This window comes from Nestor notabilis, unplaced genomic scaffold (genome assembly GCF_000696875.1).
Source record: "Nestor notabilis isolate BGI_N333 unplaced genomic scaffold, ASM69687v1 scaffold33783, whole genome shotgun sequence".
Taxonomy (NCBI): domain Eukaryota; kingdom Metazoa; phylum Chordata; class Aves; order Psittaciformes; family Psittacidae; genus Nestor; species Nestor notabilis.
In genome coordinates this window covers 528-24,518 of record NW_009923898.1, presented here as the reverse complement: position 1 = coordinate 24,518, position 23,991 = coordinate 528, and the positions used below count along the sequence as shown (strand labels likewise).

Genomic DNA, 23,991 nt, shown 5'->3' with positions numbered 1-23,991 from the left:
GAGATGATGCTGCAAGTACCCTTGCAATGGAGACTGCTATTGCCAGTGGACAGTGATTGATTGTCTTGTTTGATTCTCTGTGTTGGTGTTACCCTTACAGCAAGACCCTAAAAAATGAGGTATTTTCTTTTCAACAAACTCTGCCATGTCTGTTCAAGGCTGTTGTAAATCTGGCTGTGTAAGCTATCTGCAGCAGGGAGCAGGTAGCGTGTGCTGTAGAAGTGTCCCCAGTCAGATGTCTCCAATGCCCTGTGCACAGCAGTTACAAAGAGCAGGAAAATGGCAGGAGTTCCTCAACACAGAGTTAATACTAGAATGACATCCATTCCAGAATGACTGTGAGGCAGTGTTCATTTAGTATTGTGGTGGGTTTGTGCATTCCATGATAACTCTGTTTTACTTCTTTCTGATCAAGAAATAAGGTGGTAAAATAAGAAAGACATTTAAGACGACTGATACTTAGTAAATTCTCAGTATCAACTTCAGCCATGCTGGTAGACTATTTTCCTCATGTATGTGACGCTGCTTCTCATGTTCCGATGTGCTCTTTGCTAATCCAGACCTACTCCTCCTTTGATTTCACGTTTGGAAAATGTGTTGTGTGTTCTCTCTCTCCTATCCCAGGAGAAGATGTTGAAGAAATAGCTTGCACACAGAATGGCCAGATGTACCTGAACAGGGATATTTGGAAGCCCTCACCATGCCAGATCTGTGTCTGTGACAACGGAGCTATTCTTTGCGATGAAATCCAGTGTCAAGATGTGCTGGAGTGTGAGAACCCACAGGTGCCCCCAGGAGAGTGCTGTCCTGTGTGTCCCCATACAACACGTGATTTTGACACCACCATTGGTAAGATTGCTTTCTAGTTTGCTTTTTTGAAAGGAGAGACAGCCCAAAGAAGTAGGAACCTCACGATACTGAAACTTCTAATAGTATTTCCATGGTGAAAGTTTGAATCTGAAAATAGTAGATACTTGGCAGTTGTCGTCCATCTTGGGTTGCACTTGAGCTGGCTCTGGAAACAGTTTTCTTCTGACTATGACTCTGATATGAGCCCAAATGGCTTTATAACTAAAAGGTTGATCTGAATTCCATGTTGATATTTCAAGGAGGTTCAATTCTGGCTTCTTTTTGTGGTTCATCTCAAACTGAAAGGTAAATACATTAAGAGAGACATGTATAATAAACGTATTAAGATAAAGATACGTTTACTGTATAAATATACATGCTTAAATAAGTGCATGCTTTAATAAAATGCTCAACTCAAGGCCCCTCCATTTGATGTATAAATGTCAACATTATATGTAAAAGGTATAAAGTGTTTCCCTAAAGTGGAAACATGGACACGTGATCCTTTTGTGAGACATGTGAATCAAAATTATCATGAAGTATTAAATCCCTGGTTTTACATACTTTTTGTTATATACCTCAAAGATATGTCTTTTCCAGTCCCTTTCTTCTTCCTGGAGAGACTTGGATAAAGCAATCTCCCCTCAGTGTTCGTAAAAGAAAGTATCTTAACTTTCAATTAATGCTTATTAATATTGTGTATTGAACTACTTTCTATAAATAATAAAACAGTGATGTAATTGCTTCAGATGATATAATTGCTGTTACTAATTTAATATAGAACAAGGTAGTGATAAAGAGCATGTAGCAGGGACCTGTGTAATTGAGCAAGGGAACAAGATGTGGCAAGTATTAATAAATAGATGATGCATCCTGCTGTGTTTTGGGAGGCATTAGGCCAATACCAATAAGGGGCACCCAGAAAATATAAAAGCAGAATGGATAAATTCCAGAATTCCTTACTGTTATTCAAGGTATTAATAAAATATCCCCCCGAAAGATTTGTGTGGACATGAGTGTGGATATATGGCTCTGAATGCAAGCACATGATATTGAGAGTGCTTTTCAAACAAGAAGAGGTCTGAAGTCCCTCAGTCAGCTCTATCTTTTGAAAAATACCATGTAATATGCTGTGGATCCATCAATATCGCTTGTATTGAAGTCAGTAACAAAGCTTCCTTTGACTTCACAGTCAGTCATTAGGTCAGACTCTGATAATCTCTAATATAAGATATTCTGCTTTCCTGAAGTGCTTTTTCTTATTCTGTACAATCATCAAACAGACTGAGACACCATCACAAACCGTTCTTGTTCCTCACACCTGAACAAGGGAGTACACGTGTCTCTGGGAACTTCCCCAGCTCCCGCTAGGCGATTCACCACGTTCTGTGCATCCAAGATTAGGGAAGGCCCTAGCTGCAACACCTACACTCAACTCTTAACATGCTCTGTCAGAGTAAAAACATTAATCTCCTTCTTTTTTCTTTTCTTGTCCTTTTTAATAGGTAGAGGAAGAAAGGTAAGAATTCCTTTTTTTTTGTTTTTTAACTGTATTACAACTGTTAAAAGAATCTCCTTGAAGCACAGAATTTAAATATAGGGTTTGTCAGAAACACCTAATTCTTTCCTCTTGGTCAGCTTTGATGGTTAGGGAGATCAGGTTCCCCAACGTTGGATACTTTTAAGGTTCAGCTGGGCAAGGTCCTGGGCCATCCTGTCTAGACAATGTTTTTTCAGAGAAAGGCTGGACCAGATGATCCTTGAGGTCTCTTCCAACCTGGTATTCTGTGATTGCAGTCAACATGGAAAAAATGCTGGGATGCAGGCAAAAATCCTGGTCTAAATATAGAGAATCCTCTGGCTGAAAATCCCAGCTGTTTGCATCAAAGGAATTCCAGTTTGAATAGTTTGGTTGTTTCATCTCTAGCAGTAGGTCATTAGAAGTAGGTCATTAGAAGCAGGTCATTAGAAGCCAGAATGGGTTTTTTTTTCTGAGACTTGGCTGCCCAGCGTGCAGTAGGTAGCAGTGGGGCAATGCATTCTTGCACAAAGCCATGGTTGTGTGGGCAGCATTTCTCATAGTATGCAATTAAAGAGCAGATCTATTCTTATACAAGAAATTAAGATACATTCTGGTAAACAAGACTCTAAGATAGTAAGCAACTAAAGAAATAATTGAAATAATTTTTAGGTGATCAAGTATATACATTCCCTAAAACTGTGAGGAGCTCTCTATGTAGAGGCAGGTAATGGAAATAAATGGACTGTAACCAGCTTATTATTAATTGATAAACAAGGCAGGAAATTTTCTATTGTTACAAAGTCCTCTTTTTTTTTCCCAGGTACCACCAATAAGTATAAACCTAGTTATTTTATGTAACACATAATTGTCAACACATTCAGCTCAAAGAAAAGTCAGCTGGCAGATGCCATGTCTTTCACTCTGAAGCTGAGTGCTATCATTTTGTATTGTGTCTCTATGCTATAGATGGATATGCAGGTTTTTATGTCCAAAGATTTAATTATACGAATTTTAATTGAATACCTTGAAGAAATGGAATCTGAATGCTGCTCTGGGCTCTGCATTTCATATAGATCAAATCATCCAATAACCAGAACTACAGCATGTTTTCAGTACTGAAATATCATGGTATTTTTCTTTAGTTTGACTCTTCTCTCATCCAGTCAGAGAAAGTCTGTTAATTTATAGCCTTTATAGCCTTCATTTAATCAGTGTCCATAGTCAGTAAAAAAATTCTATGGATAAGCTATCGCAGGTACTTTAGTTTAGTCTCAGTTGTATCCTTACAGAATTCTTGGCACTCGTCACAGTCACAGGGATGGTATTGGTGAAACTGGTACTGTTAATTTTACTTGTTTTCTGCCATCTGACATTTTTGCATCTCTTTCTTCCAGGGACAAAAAGGGGAACCTGGAATAGTGCCACCTGTAAGTCCATTTTTAATTCATTTATCCGCACACCCCAGAAGTGTGTGTTTTATTGCTTTAAAGCAGAATTGCAGTAATTAAGGAAATGCAACAAAAATGTACCGCCTAGGAATGAAAAGAATTGCATTATTTTTGCCGTTTCACATATTTAATGTTAGCAATTCCTGTCAATTGCATTATGGGGAAGAAATCTTACTGAGTTAAATCTGTCGTAATCTTTACTTACGTAGTTAGAATTTTGTGGACGTACAATAGTAAACGACTGTTTAGGACGTGTAGAGACACTTGAGGAAGATGGTGAAATGAATTATTGCTTTCTATCTTTATTACACCTTTCTAGCATGAAGACAGACAAAAGAATCAATAACTTGAGACTAAATCATTGTAATACACATTTATTTAATCTTTTTTAGAATAACAATGATACTTCCAAGATTGTGCTCATACTGCTTATCAAAGGACTCCAAAATGGAAAGAGATAACTAGTGGAACCTTGTTATTTACTTCCTCCCCCCCCCAAAAAAAACCTTACAGCTTCACTGGTTCTTTAATTTTCTCTCTTGCTACTTACTTTTCAATAACTGATTTTCCGTAGGGTAGTCATGACAAATACAGCCATAATGTTGTGTGGTAACTTTGATCTATATTGCCTTCTTTAGGTTTCGGGAATACGAGGCCGCCAGGGACCAGCCGTGAGTATTTTCTGATCTTCTGTTTCTCTGACAATGGCATTTTCCACTTTCTGTCATTTCTGTTTTGTATTGTGGGGATGATGTGAAGGAGGACTCTTCCATTCTGGATTTGAGGAGGCAAGAAGATTGTGAGATGTTTTACTAGTCTCAGGTCAGCCCATGCCCTAAGTGAATGGACATGTGCTTTTCATACATGCGTGTCTGAGGACTTCTGTGTGAGGCTGGTTCTGGGGAACGCTTTTCTGGCAGGGATCTAGCAGGAGTAGAAGGAGATGCAGCATTCTCAGAGGGCAGTTTTGGACTAGCAGGAAGGATATCTCAGACTTGTTCATCTCCATGTTAAGAGCTTCCAGCACACAGAAACCCTTTGCTATATTAACCTGTGGAGCACATGAGAGATGAAAGCATTTTGTAGATCTCTGCATCCTGGTTCTTCTCCCTGCAGGCGATAGAGAATAAATACTGGATATTTGGTGATCGTAGTTGTTTTCTTCATGATGATGTGAAAAAAAACCCAGACCCACAAATTAATTTTCAAATAAGCATTGCATTTCATATTTTCAGAGCTTTATTAATCATTAGCTGGTTTAAAAGGTACTTAGTATTTCTAATCTTTCTTTTAGGGACCTCCAGGCTCACAAGGACCACGAGGAGAACGAGGACCAAAGGGAAGACCTGTAAGTTATTAAGTATCTCAGAAATCAAGTACTGGAGCAACCTCAAAAGGTTAGATGGCTTTAAACAGTCTCCATGTCTTCCAGAGTGACCAGAATGTTCCTCATATTTTCCAAGAATTAGGTAACAGACAGTAAAATGTTTCTATTTCCCCATTCCCTGGGTGGCTTGAAACCTGACTGTTCTGAGACAATTGACAGAGTTTTAGCAGTATTCCCACTAAAAGCTGTACTTCCTTAACAAACTTTCCCAAAGTGATGTCTGAGAGTATGCCTTTCTTCAGGATTTAAAAAAAAAGAAAAAGAAGAAAAGGACAAAACTGGAACATCACGTCCTCCTGTTCAAGAACTTGCTGACTTTCTGCTGGTGCATCAGAAGGAGTATGAGCTGTGTGGCTCAGAGTAAAGGCAAAGCTCAGGAAGTTAGCAGGAGTTAATTTGTGACTATGTATGTTGGTATGCTGGTGAATAATATAATCAAGATCGCTCAGTGGAAATAAAGACTTCAGAAGGGAATTTCACTGTCTGCGTGCGGAGAACCACAGAAAGGCCAAAAGGGAGTGCTGAAAATACCAAAGACGACACATTCCTGTTGAAAAAGCTAGGTCAAAGAGCTTCAGTACTGCAAAAAGCAGTTTTTAAAGAGCTGTATGATTGTCATTTCTTTGTGGATATTTTCCTATCCCTCAGAAGAGAGCAAGCCAATACTGAGTTTAGGCATAGGCCTAAAAGTGACTCCTTTGTGCTGTTCCTCCAGTGGGTGCCTGTTGTCCATAGATGGCAATGACACTTCTAAAGCAGTGGGGTAAGCGTGTAGCCTCTTTGAGGTGGATGCCAAGCCACTGCAGATCTCTAGATCACCATAAGATGTTTCTCTGATGAATAACTATCAAGACCTTAAAAGAATTCTGGGAGTAAAGTTTTGTGGTATACAGAAGACTCTTGACTGAGTAGAGACATCTGAAGAGCTGTCACAATGTGCAGTATTATCAATGGGATATTAAGTAGTTTCTGATTCTGTGCCATGCATCCCTTGTATGTCTCTACAGAGTGGTGATTGGAAGCACCTAAAATACCAAAAGGTTGTAACCAGTTTTGAGTTCCTTTGACATAGGTTATTATGATGCTTTCAAGGAACAGCAAGGGGTTAGGAACCTATCAACTTCTCTGAAAATGTTATGTCAAAAGGTTCTGGTGAGCGATGTGCATGTCAGAGTGTAGGTCTGAGACCAGAGAACACTACTTTTAGATACATAGTGGCTGTTAGTGCAGGATTTTGTATTTTTACTAGTGGGGAAAAAAATGTTATCTCACACCTGCAGTTATATTATAAAAACCCTCTCTGCACATTGTCTGCAACTTGTTTAAAATCCCTCGTGGAGCAGGTAACCTTGTACAGACACCCTTTATAAAATTAATCTGGCTAAATTCATTACTGACCGGTGCTGTTACAAAACCACTAAGCACATTTCTAAGGTGTGTGTTTGTTTCCTTGGTTATTTTTGTTTGTTTGTTTGTTCTTTAAATGAGCTCCTGCTGACCAGTGAGCAGGAGCTCTACCTTGCTATGGATCCCTGCCTTTTACAAAAGCAGGACCCTTGGATGTAAAACGAAATCAGGAGTGTTAGCATGCTTTTTACTTCAAATTCTTTGCTAGTGTAGCAGTGAAACAGGTAGGGAATAGCATGTTTGCATTTGCAAAATGCATTTGGAGCATGACAGTGTTTTAGATGTTTGGAAATGATCATTTGAAGATAGAAAATAAGCTTGAGCATCCTCAGAAACATTGATATATTCTGTTTGAGTATCGGTTTATACTTGATTGTAATTACTGTAGCAGTTAAAATAGACAGTAGGTTGAGAGTGTTCTACCATGATGTGCTTTTCCATTTATTCCATTATGGGCAAAACCCGTAATAGTTTCCTGAGCAGCAGCAGCAATGGGCCAGAATGAGTGAATTGCGTGTTTAAACTGTGCCACCTCGTGGCCTATATGAGCATTTTTTCCCTTTTATTTTTTTTTACACTCATTGACCTTGAGCTGGTGAAAGAACCTGAAAGGGCTTTTTTCATATGTAAATACATAGATAAATAAGGTAAAATAAATAAAGGTATAATCATGATTTTGCTGAAAACCATTGGTTATATACCATTGCTTAGTCGCCACTTACAAATACAAACATGGTGACTTTTGGTTTCTGACATGGGGGACTGCAGTGTTGTTCTTGAAGCAGGTTGATTTTTTTTGTGACCAAAAAGTAGGTCCTTTACTAAAAAGAAACAAAAGAAACACCTTTTTCTATATCAGATTTGTTGAGGTGCCATGGTTTGGATATTGAAAATTGGTTGTTATTGTATAGAAGCTTGCTTAATTCTTTATAGGAACTTTTGTGTTTATCTCTCATGTTTAGTTTTGTTTTCTTTTTCTTTTGAGAGCTAACGAAAGAAGGTGACTCATTCTTTTCCTCCTTTGGACAGTATGCACTTTTAGGTTTGGCAGTGTCTACTTCTGTTTATAAAAGAAATATTAAATAATAAAGTTTTCTGCTAGAACCTTATTTTTCCATCTGACATACACGAATCTTCTAACTTGTTTCAGAATACCATCTATTCACAACTCATTCTGTGACTAGGGGGATGTGTGTGTACATGTATGTCTGATAAGAAATAGATTTTTCCCCTGATTGCTAGGCTTACAGGCATTTCAGACCATAAAGATAGATTGAGAATTAAGAGAATTAGCTGATTTGCTGGGAGTTTTCAGGACTCCTACTGCCGATGCTATCTCAGTGTAGCCCGTTTCCAAGAGAAAGCTTTTTTCTTTAACATGTGAACCATACTAATTCAAACAGTATTAGTTCAGACATACATTCCATGAAATGTGTCACAGACTGCAAGGAAACACAAATCTCATCGCATGGAAATACAGTCAATATCTGTCTGATTCTAACTGTGTTTGTGAAGATGACTCACTGAAACAGGCTTTCAAAGTTTTATGTCTGAGGATCCTTTAAGGATCCTTAAGATAGACAAGCTTGTTATACATATAAAATTTTTCCTCACCACAGTCAAGCATTTTATTCTAATGAAGAAAGCAGTAGTGACAAGCACTTTGAAGTCTGTATTTATGATTGAAGGACATCTTTATTGGCCCTGTTGCTATGGTTTATTAGCTGCTTCCATATTTAATTTTAGTTTTGATACAAGATAAGGTGAATGCTGTTTAGGGATAAAAAGTGGGGAGCAATGGTATGGCTTCCTAGCCCATTCTGCAAATACTAGCCAGAGATAACATCAACACTGCGGGACTTAACTCTGCATTTTTTGCAGTGTAACTGTGTTGAGAACTCAGCAATAGTATGAGCTGTCCAAACCACTCATGGTGTCAGGAGGCTTTGGAAATCCAGCCGTACGCTGGAGTTTCCTTAATGTGTATGTATGTACATTGATCTGAGCTATATGTCTTTTAGAAGTAAATTCATGATATTCTATTCTATGTGCAAAGCCAAAGAGTTTTTCAGCAATAATTTATACTCTAGTATGGAATGGCAGGAAGCCTGAGTTGCCTAAAAAGCCTGTGATAGGAATTACTGTGTGTGGCATTCATGACTAACTTTAGCTTGTTCTTTTGACCGGAAGATAGGAACAAGTCTTGAGAGATGTTGTTTGTTTGAAGATCTTTCTGTAGAAATACAGATCTATCACAAATGAGGCAATGGTTTGCCAGTTACAATGATTTTAATGAATACCGTTGCACACTGTTGGCATTTCTGATTTTCTTTCTAGGGTCCTCGCGGTCCTCAAGGAATTGATGGTGAACCTGGTATACCTGGCCAGCCTGGTGACCCTGGTCCCCCAGGGCATCCTACCCACCCAGGACCAGATGGAATAAGCAGGGTAAGTGTTACACTTGCTTTAGCAGAAAGTGAAGTGAGTGTTAGGCCAGACCCACATGATAGAAGAAGTAACTTCTCTTTTCTTCAGTGAACATGGAACACAGTTCCTGTCTCCTGGTCAAGAGGGACAGCAGCTAGCGGCAGGGCAAGTTCTGCCAAAGAACTGGGACAAGTGAATGTGAGAAACCTTGGAAGGGATACACCTTTTGCAATGGGTTTTAGCATCTAGAAAAGCCTAGGTGCCCAAATCTAAAACCCTTAGTAGGGTTCTGTTAGTTCTACCTGACTTAAACCCAATGGTTTTGGGCAATAGCACTGGGAAACTGGTGTACCAAATTAGGAATACAGAAAAGAAAGAAAATAAGATTTATAAATGACAGAAAAATTAATGAGAGAAATTAAAATATGGCTAAGTATACTTCTTGCTGGAATTGTTCAGACCAACAACGAGAAGATTAACTAAGGTAAGCAGTGCTAACCAGCCCTAGATACAGACAAGATGTTCTGCAGGACTCCTTCCCCCCACTTCCTCAATTCTTTGGAACCCTATTTATGATTGATAATGAAATACGTGTTTGAATTTATCAAGTATATATTCATTTACATGTTTACTGCTGTTTGGAAGATAGCTGTTACAATTTACCACTCCCTTGTTCCTGCAATGTTACTGAAAACAGTGGAGTTGTATTGGCAAAAACCTGAAATATTCATGTTAGTCCAGTGGCTTGCAAATTTAGGCAGCATTTCTTGACTGAACCACATTTCCAAACTGAATCCACCAGATTCAGCCCAAGTAAGTATCTCCAGCACAGAGGAATCCCTTAGAATCACAGAAGTACCAGGGATGGGTGTTAGATCACCATCCATTATAGATATCCACAGAAAATATGAAAGAATAGGTGTGGCCAGAGATCTAAGACATTTTTGGTTTGTATTGCAGTCTCTGAAGTTAGGCAGTTTCCAGCCTTGTGGAAAATGTGTTTGGGGACCAATGAGATGTGAAACAAACCCTGACTCATAAAAGACCTGAATGCACATTTGCTGTTCCTCCTTCTCAGCCTGCCATGAGTGAGGATCTGGCTCTGAATGAAGCAAAATGAAACTGTTGATTTCAACTATGTGCTTACAGAAGGACGAGGGCACTGGAGGTTCTCCCTGCTTTAACTCATTTGGCTCTGTGAATTGGCATGAGCAGCAGTGCCTTCAGCTTTGCTGGATAAGGGCAACATGCTAAAAATTATAATCTGCAATCATAAAATCAGCTACATTTCCATTTATCTTAAAATATTTCTGAACTTGAAGCACAGCAATTGAAAACAAAAGAAAGACTTAGAAGACATGAAGGAATATTGCAGATGAAATTAAGGTGTAATTTAAATTTTAAGGTGGTGAAAAAAATCTAATTGATTCCATGGGAGGCTTTCCTCTTTTTAGGCAATTTTCCCTTTTGTTTAATATTAAAGTGGAGATAGAGTCAGAATAGTAAGCAGGCAATATGATGTATTCAGCTGGTCTTTGAAGCCTTAAACACCTCAAATTTATAGGAAATACAACTTCTAGTGATTAAAAGAATAATTTAGTTGTTTACTTTAGAACTTATTTCGTTGTTTAGTTGGCTGCAAAGCCAGTGTAAATAATGAAGATATGGTTGCATGCATTTTTGTCTTATGAACCATCAAAATGACTGACAGCTAAAATCATCCATCTTATTTTTTTCAGCCATTTTCAGCTCAGATGGCAGGACTGGATGAGAAATCTGGACTTGGCAGTCAGATGGGACTGATGCCTGGTGCAGTGGTAAGACCAGATCAGCCCTGTACTGTAGGACTGGATGGAAGTGCAGTGCAAATGCAAAAACCCAAAGAGGATTCAATCCTCTTCAAATTCCTATGCCTATAGAACAGTGTATTGTTCTGCAGCTTTGCACAGTACCTGGACTAAAGTGAAAACATATTCTGTTAAAGTGCTTTCTGTTAAAGTGAAAGCACTTTTTTCCACCTCTAGCCTACTTGTTGTCTTCCTTCCCTCTTTCTGCAGCATAGCAGCTACTAACATTAAGGTACAGGAAAAAAACCAGCTCCTGATTTTCTTGTATCTTGAGTCGCTGCAGAGTAACTGAAAAGTGTCAGCTATAACACAAAGCAGAATAAACAAATATGTGACTGGGAAGGCTTCTTTTCACATAGTGATATCAGAGATAGTTATCTTTGGTAGTAAAAAACGTATTTCTGAAACCCAGGCTTAACTGAAAGTTCTGCTTTATTATTTTAAGACAGACATTTTAGTTCTCTATTGGGTCCAGTTTTACAATTGACATCTCTTACTACTCAGATATCCTCTTCATTTTTAGTAGACTGGAGATTTAATGAGATTTTTTGCCATCTGTGAAAGCTGTTTCACCACCATAAGCTGGCTCTGCTAGAACTTCGTGTTCTTTTTGAACGTTATCTCTTTTCCCTACGTGTATCTATCATATTGTGATATCTTGAAAACACTGTTTCCCTTTTTGCTGTTATTTTTGACATTCGTTCATAATAAAACCATCCTTTAGTGATTGCACTGTCCATGAGTTTGTGTATGTGGATCTTATTCCTCCAACTCCCCACTAGTAACCTTCAGACTCACTTTCAATGCAATTTGACAGATTCTAAAGATAATCTGATGTTTTGCTTAACTTTTGTGGTGATTTCTTCAAATAAATCTTTTTTATGAATGTCTCTCTTCAGTGAATTTGCTGTGTGCACATACAGTGGTTTGTTCTACAAGGCTGTCCTACTTACTTTGCTGCCCTCCACTGTTTTGCTTAATCCTTTCACTGGATCTGTCTCAAGACATTGTGTTTGTCATATGGCCGCCTCTTTAGTAGTTCTCAAATATGACTCATTTGAATATTAATCTATCTAGGACTTTCTAAGGCCTTATACAAAGTCTACTAATTCACTGGGCACTCGCTGTCTTCGTGTTGATTCATCATGTTCTGTGATGTCCTATTTTCCTTCCCTTGTAAACTGAGTAACTGACAGCTGAATCATTGTATTTTGGTTTGGTTTTAATGTTGATTCGAATTTCTAAAAGGCCTATTACTAACTCTTCTACATTTGCTTTGTAAAAGTTAGTAAAAAATCATGAATTGTGTGTGAAGAAAATAAATCTTGAGCCCCTGTCAGAATGCAAGATATTGTCTGCTATAGATGATGTTGTATTGATAGAAAAAAGAAGATACTTTCAGACGAGTTTATGTTTACCTTGCATTACAAGTCACAATTAAGCATGAGGTTTTTGCTAAGAATCTCATGAAACTTTTTACAGGGAAGTCTGGATGTTCTGTAACAAACCACAGCCGTTTGGAAGCTGTTTTGGTGGTTTGTATGCTTGAAAATACGTCCCTCCATTGCTGCATATCAGCCCATGGCTCAGAAGAGCAGCATTCATTTATTTTGTCATTGATTCCATTAGGAGATTAATCTGAGTAATGAGATTCCCTTCAAGGGTAGGCTGTTCCCCCCCAGTTCTGTCACTAGAGTTTTTTCCAGTGGAGCTATACAGGCAACCTGGTTATTCTGACTGATTCCAGAGACTGTGAGGTTCCAGAAAGCAAGCACGCCCATATTTTCAGCTGCTAAAGAATTTATAATCCTGTGTCTTTTTGAGTTTGAAGATTTCCATCCTATATAATTTTGTATTTCATAACATCATTCTCCGAAGTAAAAGACCAAAGAAATGTTATCTTGGAGGCCACTGTCAGACAATTTTGCTGTCTTTTTAGGATGAATGTTACTTGGTGAAGGGTGTTCTTCAGTGTGTAACAGGTTTTGTTTTTGATAGGGTCCAGTGGGTCCAAGAGGTCCTCAAGGTCTCCAAGGAAAACAGGTAAGTACTTCACCTCAGGTTAGAGGTGAAGACAAAGCACACGGTAACTGGTGCGGGTGGTGTATTCATCTCTGTGGCAATGTCCATCTTCAGTGACGGGTGAAAGCATCTTCAGAGGTGAATGTAAACATGCTGCTCTCAAGAGCTCTGCTCTAGATGCACTCTATACACAGAAATTAACTCAAAACCAAACATATATTAGACCTGTTACAAGATTTTAACCCAACACGCATCGAACAGCAATGAAAATGGTGACTGTTCTGCTTTCAGTACTAGCCTGGTGTTAAATTGCCACTTGGATTTGTATATGGCACAGGATTTATCTAAAGCCTCTGGGATGCTAGTATCCAACTTTCACTTGTTTGGAAATGTGAGCTGGTTCTGAATTAGAATCCAGATTGTCCCGTGGGCTGTGATTGTCCTCATCATAGATTTTAATCTCTATATCCTTATAGTTTTACTTTTTAGAATTTGTAACTGTATTCATCTTTGGTTAATTTTAGGGTGGTGCTGGCCCCACAGGCCCACCTGGTGAACCTGGGGATCCAGGACCTATGGTAAGACACTTCTACAGTAGAATTGCAAACAATATATTATACCTCCTTACTTCAGAACAGGGTTTTTTTTCTGTGTTGTCTCAGCTGAAGCCATTGAGTAACTTCAGTCGAGTTGTGGTGTTCAAAGCATGTTGTCCTGAATCAATGAATTTGAATTGTTTTGAACATGCATAATAATGATTATAAACATTGTTACTTTCCCAGCACAGACCTGAGGATGGTTAAGCACTAGTAAAATTTTACTTGGTAGTGTAACGCACACAAAGGATGAGAATATTTATTTTTTGAAAGCAATAAAGTTATTCAAAAGTAAAAGCAAGAACCAGAGCTTTAGAATAACAGCAGCTGTGATTTTTAATGTATTGTTTTCTCCTAAAGAATCTCTCCTATATTTTTATATAATGTAATGCAGGTTTCTTTTGGTCAGGGTGATTAGAAAGAGCACCACAAAATAAAGCAAAAAATCATCCTTTTTCTATACCTGTTTTTATAAAACCAGACTTTGAAATGGAGCAAATAAATATTTTAGTGATATTTCTAGTGACTTCTCAACAAATTTATTTATTTCTTAGGGTCCGGTTGGTTCCCGTGGACCAGAGGGACCTCCAGGCAAACCTGGTGAAGATGTAAGTTTGCTATTCTTTTTACCTTGTTTTATTTTTAATAAAACAAATATTGGCATCTTTGAGACAGTGTCTAACCTGCAGATATGCCTGTTGTAACTAATTTTACCCCTACTTTTGTTTATAATCATACTCCTCATCAAGTGCAGTGTCATAATTATAAATCTTAGCACCCCTTTTCAAAACAGTCCTTGTTTTTTGTACCTAAGGCTTAAGTGCTGTCTCTTTATTATTTCTTGCCTCAGCCAGTTCTTCAACTGAGATGTCTTTCTTGAAATCAGGCATAATAATATACCACAGATACGAGGGGGCAGTTGGAGGTACCTCTTTGGAATCACTTGATGAGTTAGAAGAACTGTAATGATAACACATACGTGGAACTGGACAATAAAATTTTAGTATTTACATTCTTTAAACTTCTTAATGATTTCTTATAGTCATTTTATTACTCTATCCATGACTGTACACATATATGTAAAATGTATGTAATATACATGTTGTATAAGTATGTCTGTACTGCGCAACAATAGCTTAAGAATTTACTGGTAGATATATATTATTTGGTTGCAAAACACAGTAAATCCATCTGAATTGTAATTTAGAAATCAGTTCAAAACTGCAGGTGCCAATTATTTTAGTGTAAAAATTACCATAGCTTGTGTAACAGCTACTTTCCTATTAAACTCTACAAGGAGTTATAAGAATCTTTGGAACCAGTTAATTCTCAGTGCAGTGAAGCCAAATCTTGGTACTTTTCTAAGAGCGTTCTCCATTACCAGTGTATGTATGGGTTTCTTTAATTGTGTTTGTGAAGCACTTTACCTTCTCTCTGTCCAGAAACTATCTTTCTGAAGTCTTTCACATTCCTGCAGCCCAGAGTCCTGGATGTATTTGTACTGGTTGATGCATGTAAAGGAGTGTTTGGTTGTGACTGTGGAGGACTTTGCATAATCTTCAAAATATTCTTACTTGGTTCTACCACATCTTCCTTTCTATTGCATCACACAGAAAATAGTCACCTGTCTAAAATGGAATTATAGACATTTTAAAACATTTGAACAGAAGAAGTAACATGTTGCAACACAGGCAGTTTTAGATTGCTGTTTCTATGGAAAATTAAAGTAATTTGACTCTGTGCAAGGATGACAAAAGCTTGCTTCAAGTAATTCACAGGAAAACTGCCTTGCAGCGCCACCTTGTGATGCTGAGATGCATTTTGGACCCAGTCTTCAGTTCCTGCAATTCTTTGTTAAAAACCATTTCAAGCTAATGTGTCCCATGCACACTGTTAGTGATGTGTGCAGTTGATTTTTATCATTGAAATTGTTACAGTGAAGAGAAGATACATAACACTGATGTGAATGTCCTCATTTGTTTGAATGCAAGAATGATAAAAGAAGTTAATTTCACATTTGCTATTTTCATATGTTCCTTTTTTTCTTTCCTTAGGGTGAACCTGGCAGACCAGGACAGTCCGGTGAGCCTGGATTTCCAGGATCTCCAGTAAGAGCTTATTTACATTTTAGCAAAATGATCATACTTGTATCATCACTACCTCTCTTAATGAGTGCAAAGCTCTGCCATTCAATTTCTGAAATACTTGTGTTAGCTTACTCTAATAATCCAGATCAGTGTGATAGCTCAGAACCAAACAGGTTATTGAGAGGTCCTTGAGTTAATCCTGAGAGGCCTTTTGCAGGTGCACATTTCAACTGTTTCGTTGATAAAATACACATAAAACAGGTGATTGTACATAAGTTGTAGTCCCATTTCCCAGTATTTCACATGGTCATCCACAATCGTGCAGGAAGTGCTCAGAGACTCTAGAATGATGTCAGGCTGGGGTGGCACTCTTTACCATCATAAGAGTCAGTCTGAGGGCAGGGGAAGAGGGTATTTATCATAGGCATATATATTTTATTTTTATATGTATTTTCACTATGCAAATATGAATAAAGGATTTCCAAATAGTATGTGCTTGTACTGCAGAGGATACTTGTCATGGTTCACTCGAGAAATAAAAGAAAACATATATCATTTTGGCCCATATTAAGTGTTCTACCCTCATCAGTCAAGTTTCTGTACCTGGAAGGGAGCTGTAGTGTGGCTGGAAAGGGAATGGAGAAATTCCAGAACTGAAGCCATCTGATATGTATCATCTCTTAAGCTGCCTTGTTTTCTTTTTAAGCATCCAGTGACTGCGTGGCAGGTTTTTTTTTTTAGCAACTGGAGATGTGATCTCTTGGAGAGAGAAACAGGTTTTTTAACAAGACAATGTTGTTTCCTAAACTTTCCTCATAAGTTTTATGGATCAAAGACAATGTTTTTTAAGCTGCATGAGGCAAATGTAATCTGTGGAGTACTGATCTGTTCAGACCAAGCTGTTTTGCTCAATAAAATCATCTTTCAGAAGAGTTTCTCATGAAGGAAAAAAGTACTACAACTGCACACATACACACAAAATCTCATTAAGATTTACTGCATTTGGATAGCGCTGAAGAGAATACAACTGGGTACCTTAATATTTTATCAGAGTACTGCCATGTCTTGATCAAGGACAAGCTTGTAGACTGCTACAGAGATTGATGGCGGGTTCCCCTTGTACGTAATTTGCCTTCTTGCTGTGTGACTTGTCCCATATGCGTGCTTCAGCATTAATTGCCCTGATGGTACAAACTGAGCACAGGCCAAATGAATCCTTTTTGTGGGCTACATTCAGTCCAAACAAGCATAATTTGTACAATTTCAAATATACATGCAAGATCTTGTATGGCAACAGAGATCATTCTTCACTGAGAAACTCATTAAGCCTAATTTCAAACAATCTATTAATTCCAGAAATTTCATACCCTCATGATTTATTTTTTTTTTCTTTAGGAATCTGCAAAATCTGGAATAATTACTTACTGAATTTTATGATCAAACATTACCCATATAATTGAAGGGAAGGCAAAGACCTTTCTTACATACATGCTAATAAGGAAATACAGCTTGTCTGTATGTGAAGTTCTCTAATGCTGAGATCTCAGCTGTTCTTTTTTGCTCCTCTGAATTTCAGTGTTGCTTCATGATGCTCCATTTTCTGTACCGTAGCTTTTTTTTTTCTATGCTGAAAGGTACAAACTATCACCTTTGCTTCAGAGGTACCACAAAAGAAGAAATTATATGTTTAAACAGTTTGCTGAATTGTTATCTGAGAGTATGAAGGTGTTAATGGGATTTCTATTATAAATTCATGTGACCAGTAATCTAACATGAGGCACCCAGCTCCCTTCCGTTACTTAGCGTTTCCTGACAGAGAGATCTGGAAACCTGATAGAAAATTAAGTGTAAGGCAACTCTGGATTTATTATTAAATATGTTTAATAGCAGCTGCTTATCATGCTACTTGACTGATACATTCTGAAAGAACGTTTTGCAGTTTGGTCTCAGTTTCTAATTATTTCAAATGATAGTTTTGGTCTCTGTCTAATTAAGGTTTCTCCATACTGAGCCTCAAAACTTTATCTACCACTGCTTTTACTTTGTTACTTCTACTGAAATTTGAGGTTGGGTCATACATGGGTGTAAATTATGTAAATGAGTTTACTTGTTTTTTCTTTTTCCTATTTAGGGGCCTCGAGGCTTTCCTGGTGCTCCTGGTCTCCCAGGTCTCAAGGGGCACAGGGTAAGAGACAAGGTTTTCCCTCTCCTTATAAATGATGTTTCAGTATAAAGATACTAAATGTTTTCTGTATTTCTGGTGAATTTGACTATACTATAGACCTGTCAATTGTAGCTGAATTACTGGCAATCGAGAGAGGGCTTTGCAGAAAATCCATGCTATTCCTCTTTAAGTTGACCTCTGTATTATAGTCTCCAGTCCTTTCTTCACTCTATTTTCAAATGTTCTGGGAATCTGGAAGCAGCTCTCCTGAGCCTTGCCAAGCTTCAGGAGGCACAAACCTGACAATTCTCTCACTTTGTTGGCAAGTCTTGCATTAGGGTGGGGAACTTGAGAGGTGGATATGTTTGCAACACAGAGTGATTACACATTACCAAGTTTTCTGTCCAGAATTTTACTTTAGGGAGGAATAAATAGGATTTCTATGGCTCAGAGCCACCTCCTTGTTGTTTTAGGATTTTATTTTTTTTTTTAATGTTCTTCTTTTAAAAAGGAAACCAAATCCGAGGAAATGTACCTTGTACAAATGGTTTCCATTTAGGAAATGTTTAAAAACTTTACTCCATCTGTTTTTTTCTCCTTTATTTTTTTCCTTTCTTACTCTTACCACCTCAGATCTATTCTTGACACTAGTATTGAGTTATTTTAACAACAACAGTAGGAATGCTCTCTGTCTCTACATATATAAACGTACTTTTCTAATATTTTTGTAACTTACAGGGACTGAAAGGACTTGACGGTCCAAAAGGTGAAATTGGAGCAGCTGGAGCAAAGGTATTTTTGTGGCCCAAAGAACTAAATTCTTAAGCATGTTTTCCATAATGCCAAAATGATGTAAGATAGCTGTTTTGAACACAGCTTTGTAGCCTTTCCTGTCAGTGCTATTTACTTATATGAAGTGGAGAGGCTAAGTGGTATTGCCCATTTTTACTGTGTGTTTGATTCATATAAACTGCTATAAAATGACATGTCTGGGCTTTATACAGGAAGATTGTTCAATAGAGCCAGTCAGTTTCAGATGGAGCTCAGTTTTAGGCCTGTAAGATATCGTTGGGTGAATTGACTGTTGTCCATCCATGACAAATATATAATACTAAGACAGCAAAGCCTGTTAACTAAGAGCCCATGAACATCTTGTAATTTTGTAAAATCTTGGCCAGTTTAGATTTATAATATAATATAATACAATACAATATAATATAAATGTAGCATCACATCATATCATATCACGATACATACCTAAAACCTGGCTCTCCCCTTTCAGATTACCATACTAGAGGTTGGCTTAAAAGAAACTGTACCTTAAAAGGCAGCGGGAAAAAGAGAGAATATATTTTCTAAAACTGACTATTTTTCACCTAAAGATTTTATTCTCTCAGAATTTTTGACTCTCAGTGCTACTGCAGCACCTTTGCAATGTCAGCTCAAAGCAGTGGTAACACAGGATAGCCAGCTGGAGTCAAACCTTTCAAGATGGGCTCAAGGGCATAGGGCACTTTTCCAGGCTTTCCCACATTGATCAGTGCTGATGCTGAAAAGTTAGGTGACAATTACAGGTGGAACAGAACTATTAATGAAGTGACTCTTCCAAAATCTAAATTTCAATGTGAAATCAGTCGTTAAGGAGAGTTTGTGTAAGAGAAGATTGCTTTCCTGAGATTGCCTACCACTTTCTGTGGAGGCAACAACAGCAGAAGACTTGGTAGAAGCAGTGCAGTAGGTGGTGCAGGCAGTTAGCTGCAACAGGTAGGAGTTAAATCTGCTTCACTGAAAATATGTAAATATGGCATTTCCCATCAGCAGGGGGAACAGTGCCCTTGATGTGTGTGATGTACATAGGTGACTATGCAAATTTGCCTCTAAGGTCTAACATAAGCACGGAACACAGGGATGAAACGTGTAACTCCATTTTCCTCTAATTGTGTAATTTCATTTCCATTTCTAGGGAGAATCTGGACCAACAGGTGCCATGGGTGCAGCAGGTCCCCTAGTGAGTGTCGTGTGCATGGGATATTACATAAATGGCTTTAAGATTGTAAATGCTACTGCCAATAGGAATTTTAATGAGTAGTTTTCATTCAGATGTAGTTTTGGACAACTTAATACTTGTGAGCAGTGTAACATGCCAAAAATAGACTCTCAGTGGTGCTTCTGGAAGTAAAACACCTTCTGATAATGACATCTCTCTGTGAAGCACTATCTATCTGGTGTCATGCAGAATGTAATATCCCTGAAGTGGAACCTAGTTTGTGAATGAGATGTAGTAAATAATGAGATTGCATTAGTGTCCCTGGTGAGTATATACAGAATTCTAATGTGTTTAAAATGGGAAATACTTTTGGAATAGGAAATACTGTTGGAAAAGAGAAATCACAGTCTGTTATACTTCCACTGGGCAAGCCTGTGAGGCTGCAGTGGTTTATGTAAGCTGCTACTTTTTTCCTGCTGTAGGACAAGATAAGCCACACTTGCAGGAGGAAAAAAAATACAAGTTGGTTCTGTCACTGTTGTTCACGTCATCTGTCCTTACTGTGCTTGTAGTCTTAGTAAACCTATTCATGTTGTTGTTAAAAGCAAGTGAGGAAGACTGAGCAGAAAAATGACTGGAGAGTGATGCAGTATAAAACTTGAAGCAAAGGAAAAGGAAGTATGTTAAAAAAGTAAAAAGCAAAGAAGAAAAAAACAAGAGGAGGTGGCATGTGTTCTCTCCACTATGGGAGGAATGGGGAGGAATCAACTGAACTGTTTTCCCCATTTTTCCGTTCTGCCATGATGAGCTCCTAAATAATGTGCTTTTTGTTCTCTCTTCAAGGGACCTAGAGGAATGCCAGGAGAAAGAGGTCGAATTGGACCACAAGGTGCCCCTGTAAGTAGCATCTTCCTTCTCTTGCCTTGTAATTGTTCCCATGTTTTACTTAAATGTAAATCCCTGGGCCTGGAAGTGTTTATTTATGTGACTGCTACTCAATTCCATGGTGAGTTCTGCTCTAACTTAAGAAAGTTAGGGCTGAGCAGAGTTTTGTGGGGTGAAACCTTTACTCTAGTTTTTAAAAATTGACTGTTTTGAAAGGAGAATGCTATATGGTACTTTCTTATAACAGAGCTGCCTATAAGGTGAAATACCCTCACAGCACTTGATATTTTTGTGATACAAAATCTTCCTTTCTATGAAATTTCTGCAAGAGGCTATTTTTACCAAAAATTACTGAACTAGAAATAATATGTATTATTTTTTCTGGAGAAAAGTTTAAAATGAAAGTTTAGACTTTCAATTTAAATTAAGTCTTATAATTTAATTGCTGGTAATAAAACTGTTGTCTTTAAGAATTTTGATTTTCAACAAAAAGTGGGATTAGCTTTGACATGAGATCATAGTTGAGCAGAAATTTATTTCTGTTGCTTTACATCCAGTGTCAAGTATTGTTTTTTAATGCATTTTTGCCCATGACACTTACGTGCTCCATTTATGTTATGTACTTGTACAATGAGACTATCTAACTACTGGCCTCTCTGAATCAGAGAAATCCATTAACTCGAAAGGGAGCATAATTTCTTCCGAAAGTTTTCCATGCCAGTGTTTGGAGGGCTCTACAGTCCAGCAGTTCTTTGATTTCTTTAGTATGTGTAGCTGTTACAGCAAATTCTAACAACAAATAAATAAATAAAATCAGTTAGAGTTGTTATAAATATTCAGTCCTGTCTATTTATCTTCATATCTAGGGTGGACGTGGCCAGCATGGTATGCCTGGGAAGCCAGGGCCAATGGTAAGTTTCTTTCTTAATCACCCTTTTTTTTCACCTTATAATAATGGTCACCTTATATGATAATCACTTTCTTTTTGATACTACCAAAAGAAGCACGAAAAAAATTGTTGGCAGTTTCTGGTAACAGTTAAGTGCACTTGGAATTATCTGTGAGTGAGTCCTAGTTCTACTTACTTTAGCTTTAGTGTGATGTTTTGGGAGAAATAATGCTCTGTAGTTTGCTTCATCTAAAGGTTTTAATTAGCAGAGGAGTAGGCTATAGCATGTTCATTGGAGGGGTGATGCTTTGCTGCTTTTATGAAGAGAGGTTCGTATTGTAGGGAGATAGCTGTCCTGAAGATACACACTGCAATATGAAACAGTTTATAATTACATACTATCTTCCTTCATATACAAAGTTGGCAAATGAGATTGTACCCATTCTCAGCAAGAAGAGATGCATTTCACTGCATTTCCTGCAGCTGATCGTAAAATATGGGTAAAAGATAGCTTTTTAATTATGGAGAGTCACACACTGAACTGAAGAAGCAGAAGCCTATGTCTGAATGTCTGCCAAACTGAGAAAGCCTGGCGTGCATGACTGCAGAAGTTCTGACACAACTTCAACAGGGCTGTTTAAACTGTGGATGTCAGTGTATCAAAGGGTGATGGTTTCAGTCCTACAATTTAGTCTCGCAGCGCATTTGCAAAAACATGTTTGAGTGAATTCACGAGTATTAGGAAGCCAGGGGGATTATTCACATACGAACAGTTGCTTTTGCAAATGAAGGCTTACGATGATTTTGTACTGTGCAAAATGTGGTATTCTTTTTTGTTTCCTTTCTTTTTTGAAAACATTACTCCTGGGGTGTGGTTGACAGTCTCTGCCCGTTTATGTAACCAGCCTGAATCTTTCCCACTCTGTGGCGTTTGCTTTAAGAAAAACCCAACCAAAACCCCAGAACATCCCACCCCAAAAAACAAAGCAGAACAAAAAAAACACAAACCCCCCAAAACCACCCTGAAACCACCACCCCACCTCTAAGCTCCCAAACATGCCTGTCTGCAATTAAAATTTCATTCTCTGCATATTCTTTATTTAGAAGTGATGTAAGTCCTGAGAAAAATTCATTCTCCTGTGTCATCGCAATCAAAAGACTCTCTTACTAAAAACTTCATTGAGAAATAATTAACTGTAATAGAAACAAAAAATTTTTAATGTCTAAAAGCTGCAAAACTACGTTATTTAGTGAATCGTGAAAGAAGGGTGGTTTGTTAGAAGAAACTTTAAAACAATTAGAAGATTTTTCAGTATTGGAAACTTTTTGTTTGGGTTTAGGGGTTTGGTTTTTTTTTTTTTGTTTTTTTTTTAAAAAAACCCCAAAACTGGGTCCTGAGCTATGAAATTCTACACGAAACTTGAGCTTTTTCTTTGGCATAATATATGAGCTCAGCTTCACTGGACTTGTTATCTTGTTGGCTAACATTTTTGGTAAAATCCCATGTAGTGTCACAAGGGAGATAATGGTACTTAATGCATATGTTTCTCATTGGAGGAAGTGTTAATGAAATGTGTTGTTATTTGGGTCAGTGAGGTGGTACAGCATAATTCTGGAATTCTTCCTGCAGTGAGAGAGAGATTTGGCAGACATGTATTTGTGATCCAATGAACTGGGACATAGGTTTTCAAAAATATACTTAGTGAGCTCTTACATCAGTTCTGCAGAAATCCATGCAAGGTTGTGGCAGAAACGTTTTCTGTAATGAATGCTCTGAGGGACAGATTGTTCTTATTAAGTTTGTCAGTGGAGCTTTATTACATAGAACATTTTTTTTTAGTATGCATCATATTTTACAAAACGAAAATCAGGAAAAGATAAAGAAGAATCATCGGGGAACAGTGTTGTAGTGAATATTAATAACCACTGTGTGCCGCCATCCAGAGAGTTTATAATACAGAAGAAAGATCTGCTGAATGTCTTGTTCAGGACAGAAGGCATTATGAAATGGAAACAATTTACAGATTTACTCAAAAGCCCCTAATTGGAAGTTTTCTGTTTAGAAAAACAAGGTTTGCATCATACTGTACAGGTATATTCAAGTGTATACACTTAAAGGTTGCTTTCTAGTGAGTTTGGATAGTTTCCCATGTAATGCAGCCCCTGCTGTTTGCGTCCCAGCCTCATACTTCATGCCCCTGCAGCCACATGAGGTACACCTACTCAGTGCAGCACCACCAAGAATTCTGCTCTAGGAACAGAAGTAGTGTAGCCACTTCAACATTACAGTCTGCTCAACCTCTCCCTTCTTAGACACAGCATTGGCTAGCTCAAGATACAATTCTATTTGTGACGAGCTACACTGGTTTCGGGAGCTGAAGATGTACCTCTGCCCAGCATTGTGTTTCATGGCATGGCATAACCCAACCTCTCCTCCACTTCGTTTTCCAGGAATACCTGCCTATCTCTGAACA

General features: G+C 37.9%; 1 protein-coding gene across 1 annotated transcript; it reads left to right on the top strand.

Moving 5' to 3' along the window:
- Window positions 1–539: 539 nt before the first annotated feature.
- On the top strand, window positions 540–21,539 carry LOC104404043 (collagen alpha-2(V) chain-like; the record flags this gene model as incomplete). The annotated part of the gene is made up of 16 exons (XM_010012384.1): window positions 540–849; window positions 2,355–2,368; window positions 3,766–3,798; window positions 4,458–4,490; window positions 5,114–5,167; window positions 8,951–9,061; window positions 10,780–10,857; window positions 12,886–12,930; window positions 13,434–13,487; window positions 14,060–14,113; window positions 15,560–15,613; window positions 17,724–17,777; window positions 18,495–18,548; window positions 19,720–19,764; window positions 20,587–20,640; window positions 21,495–21,539. Coding segments are annotated over exons 1-16 (1,092 nt in total), but the record flags the coding sequence as incomplete, so codon positions are not given.
- Between the last annotated feature and the right edge of the window lie 2,452 nt (window positions 21,540–23,991).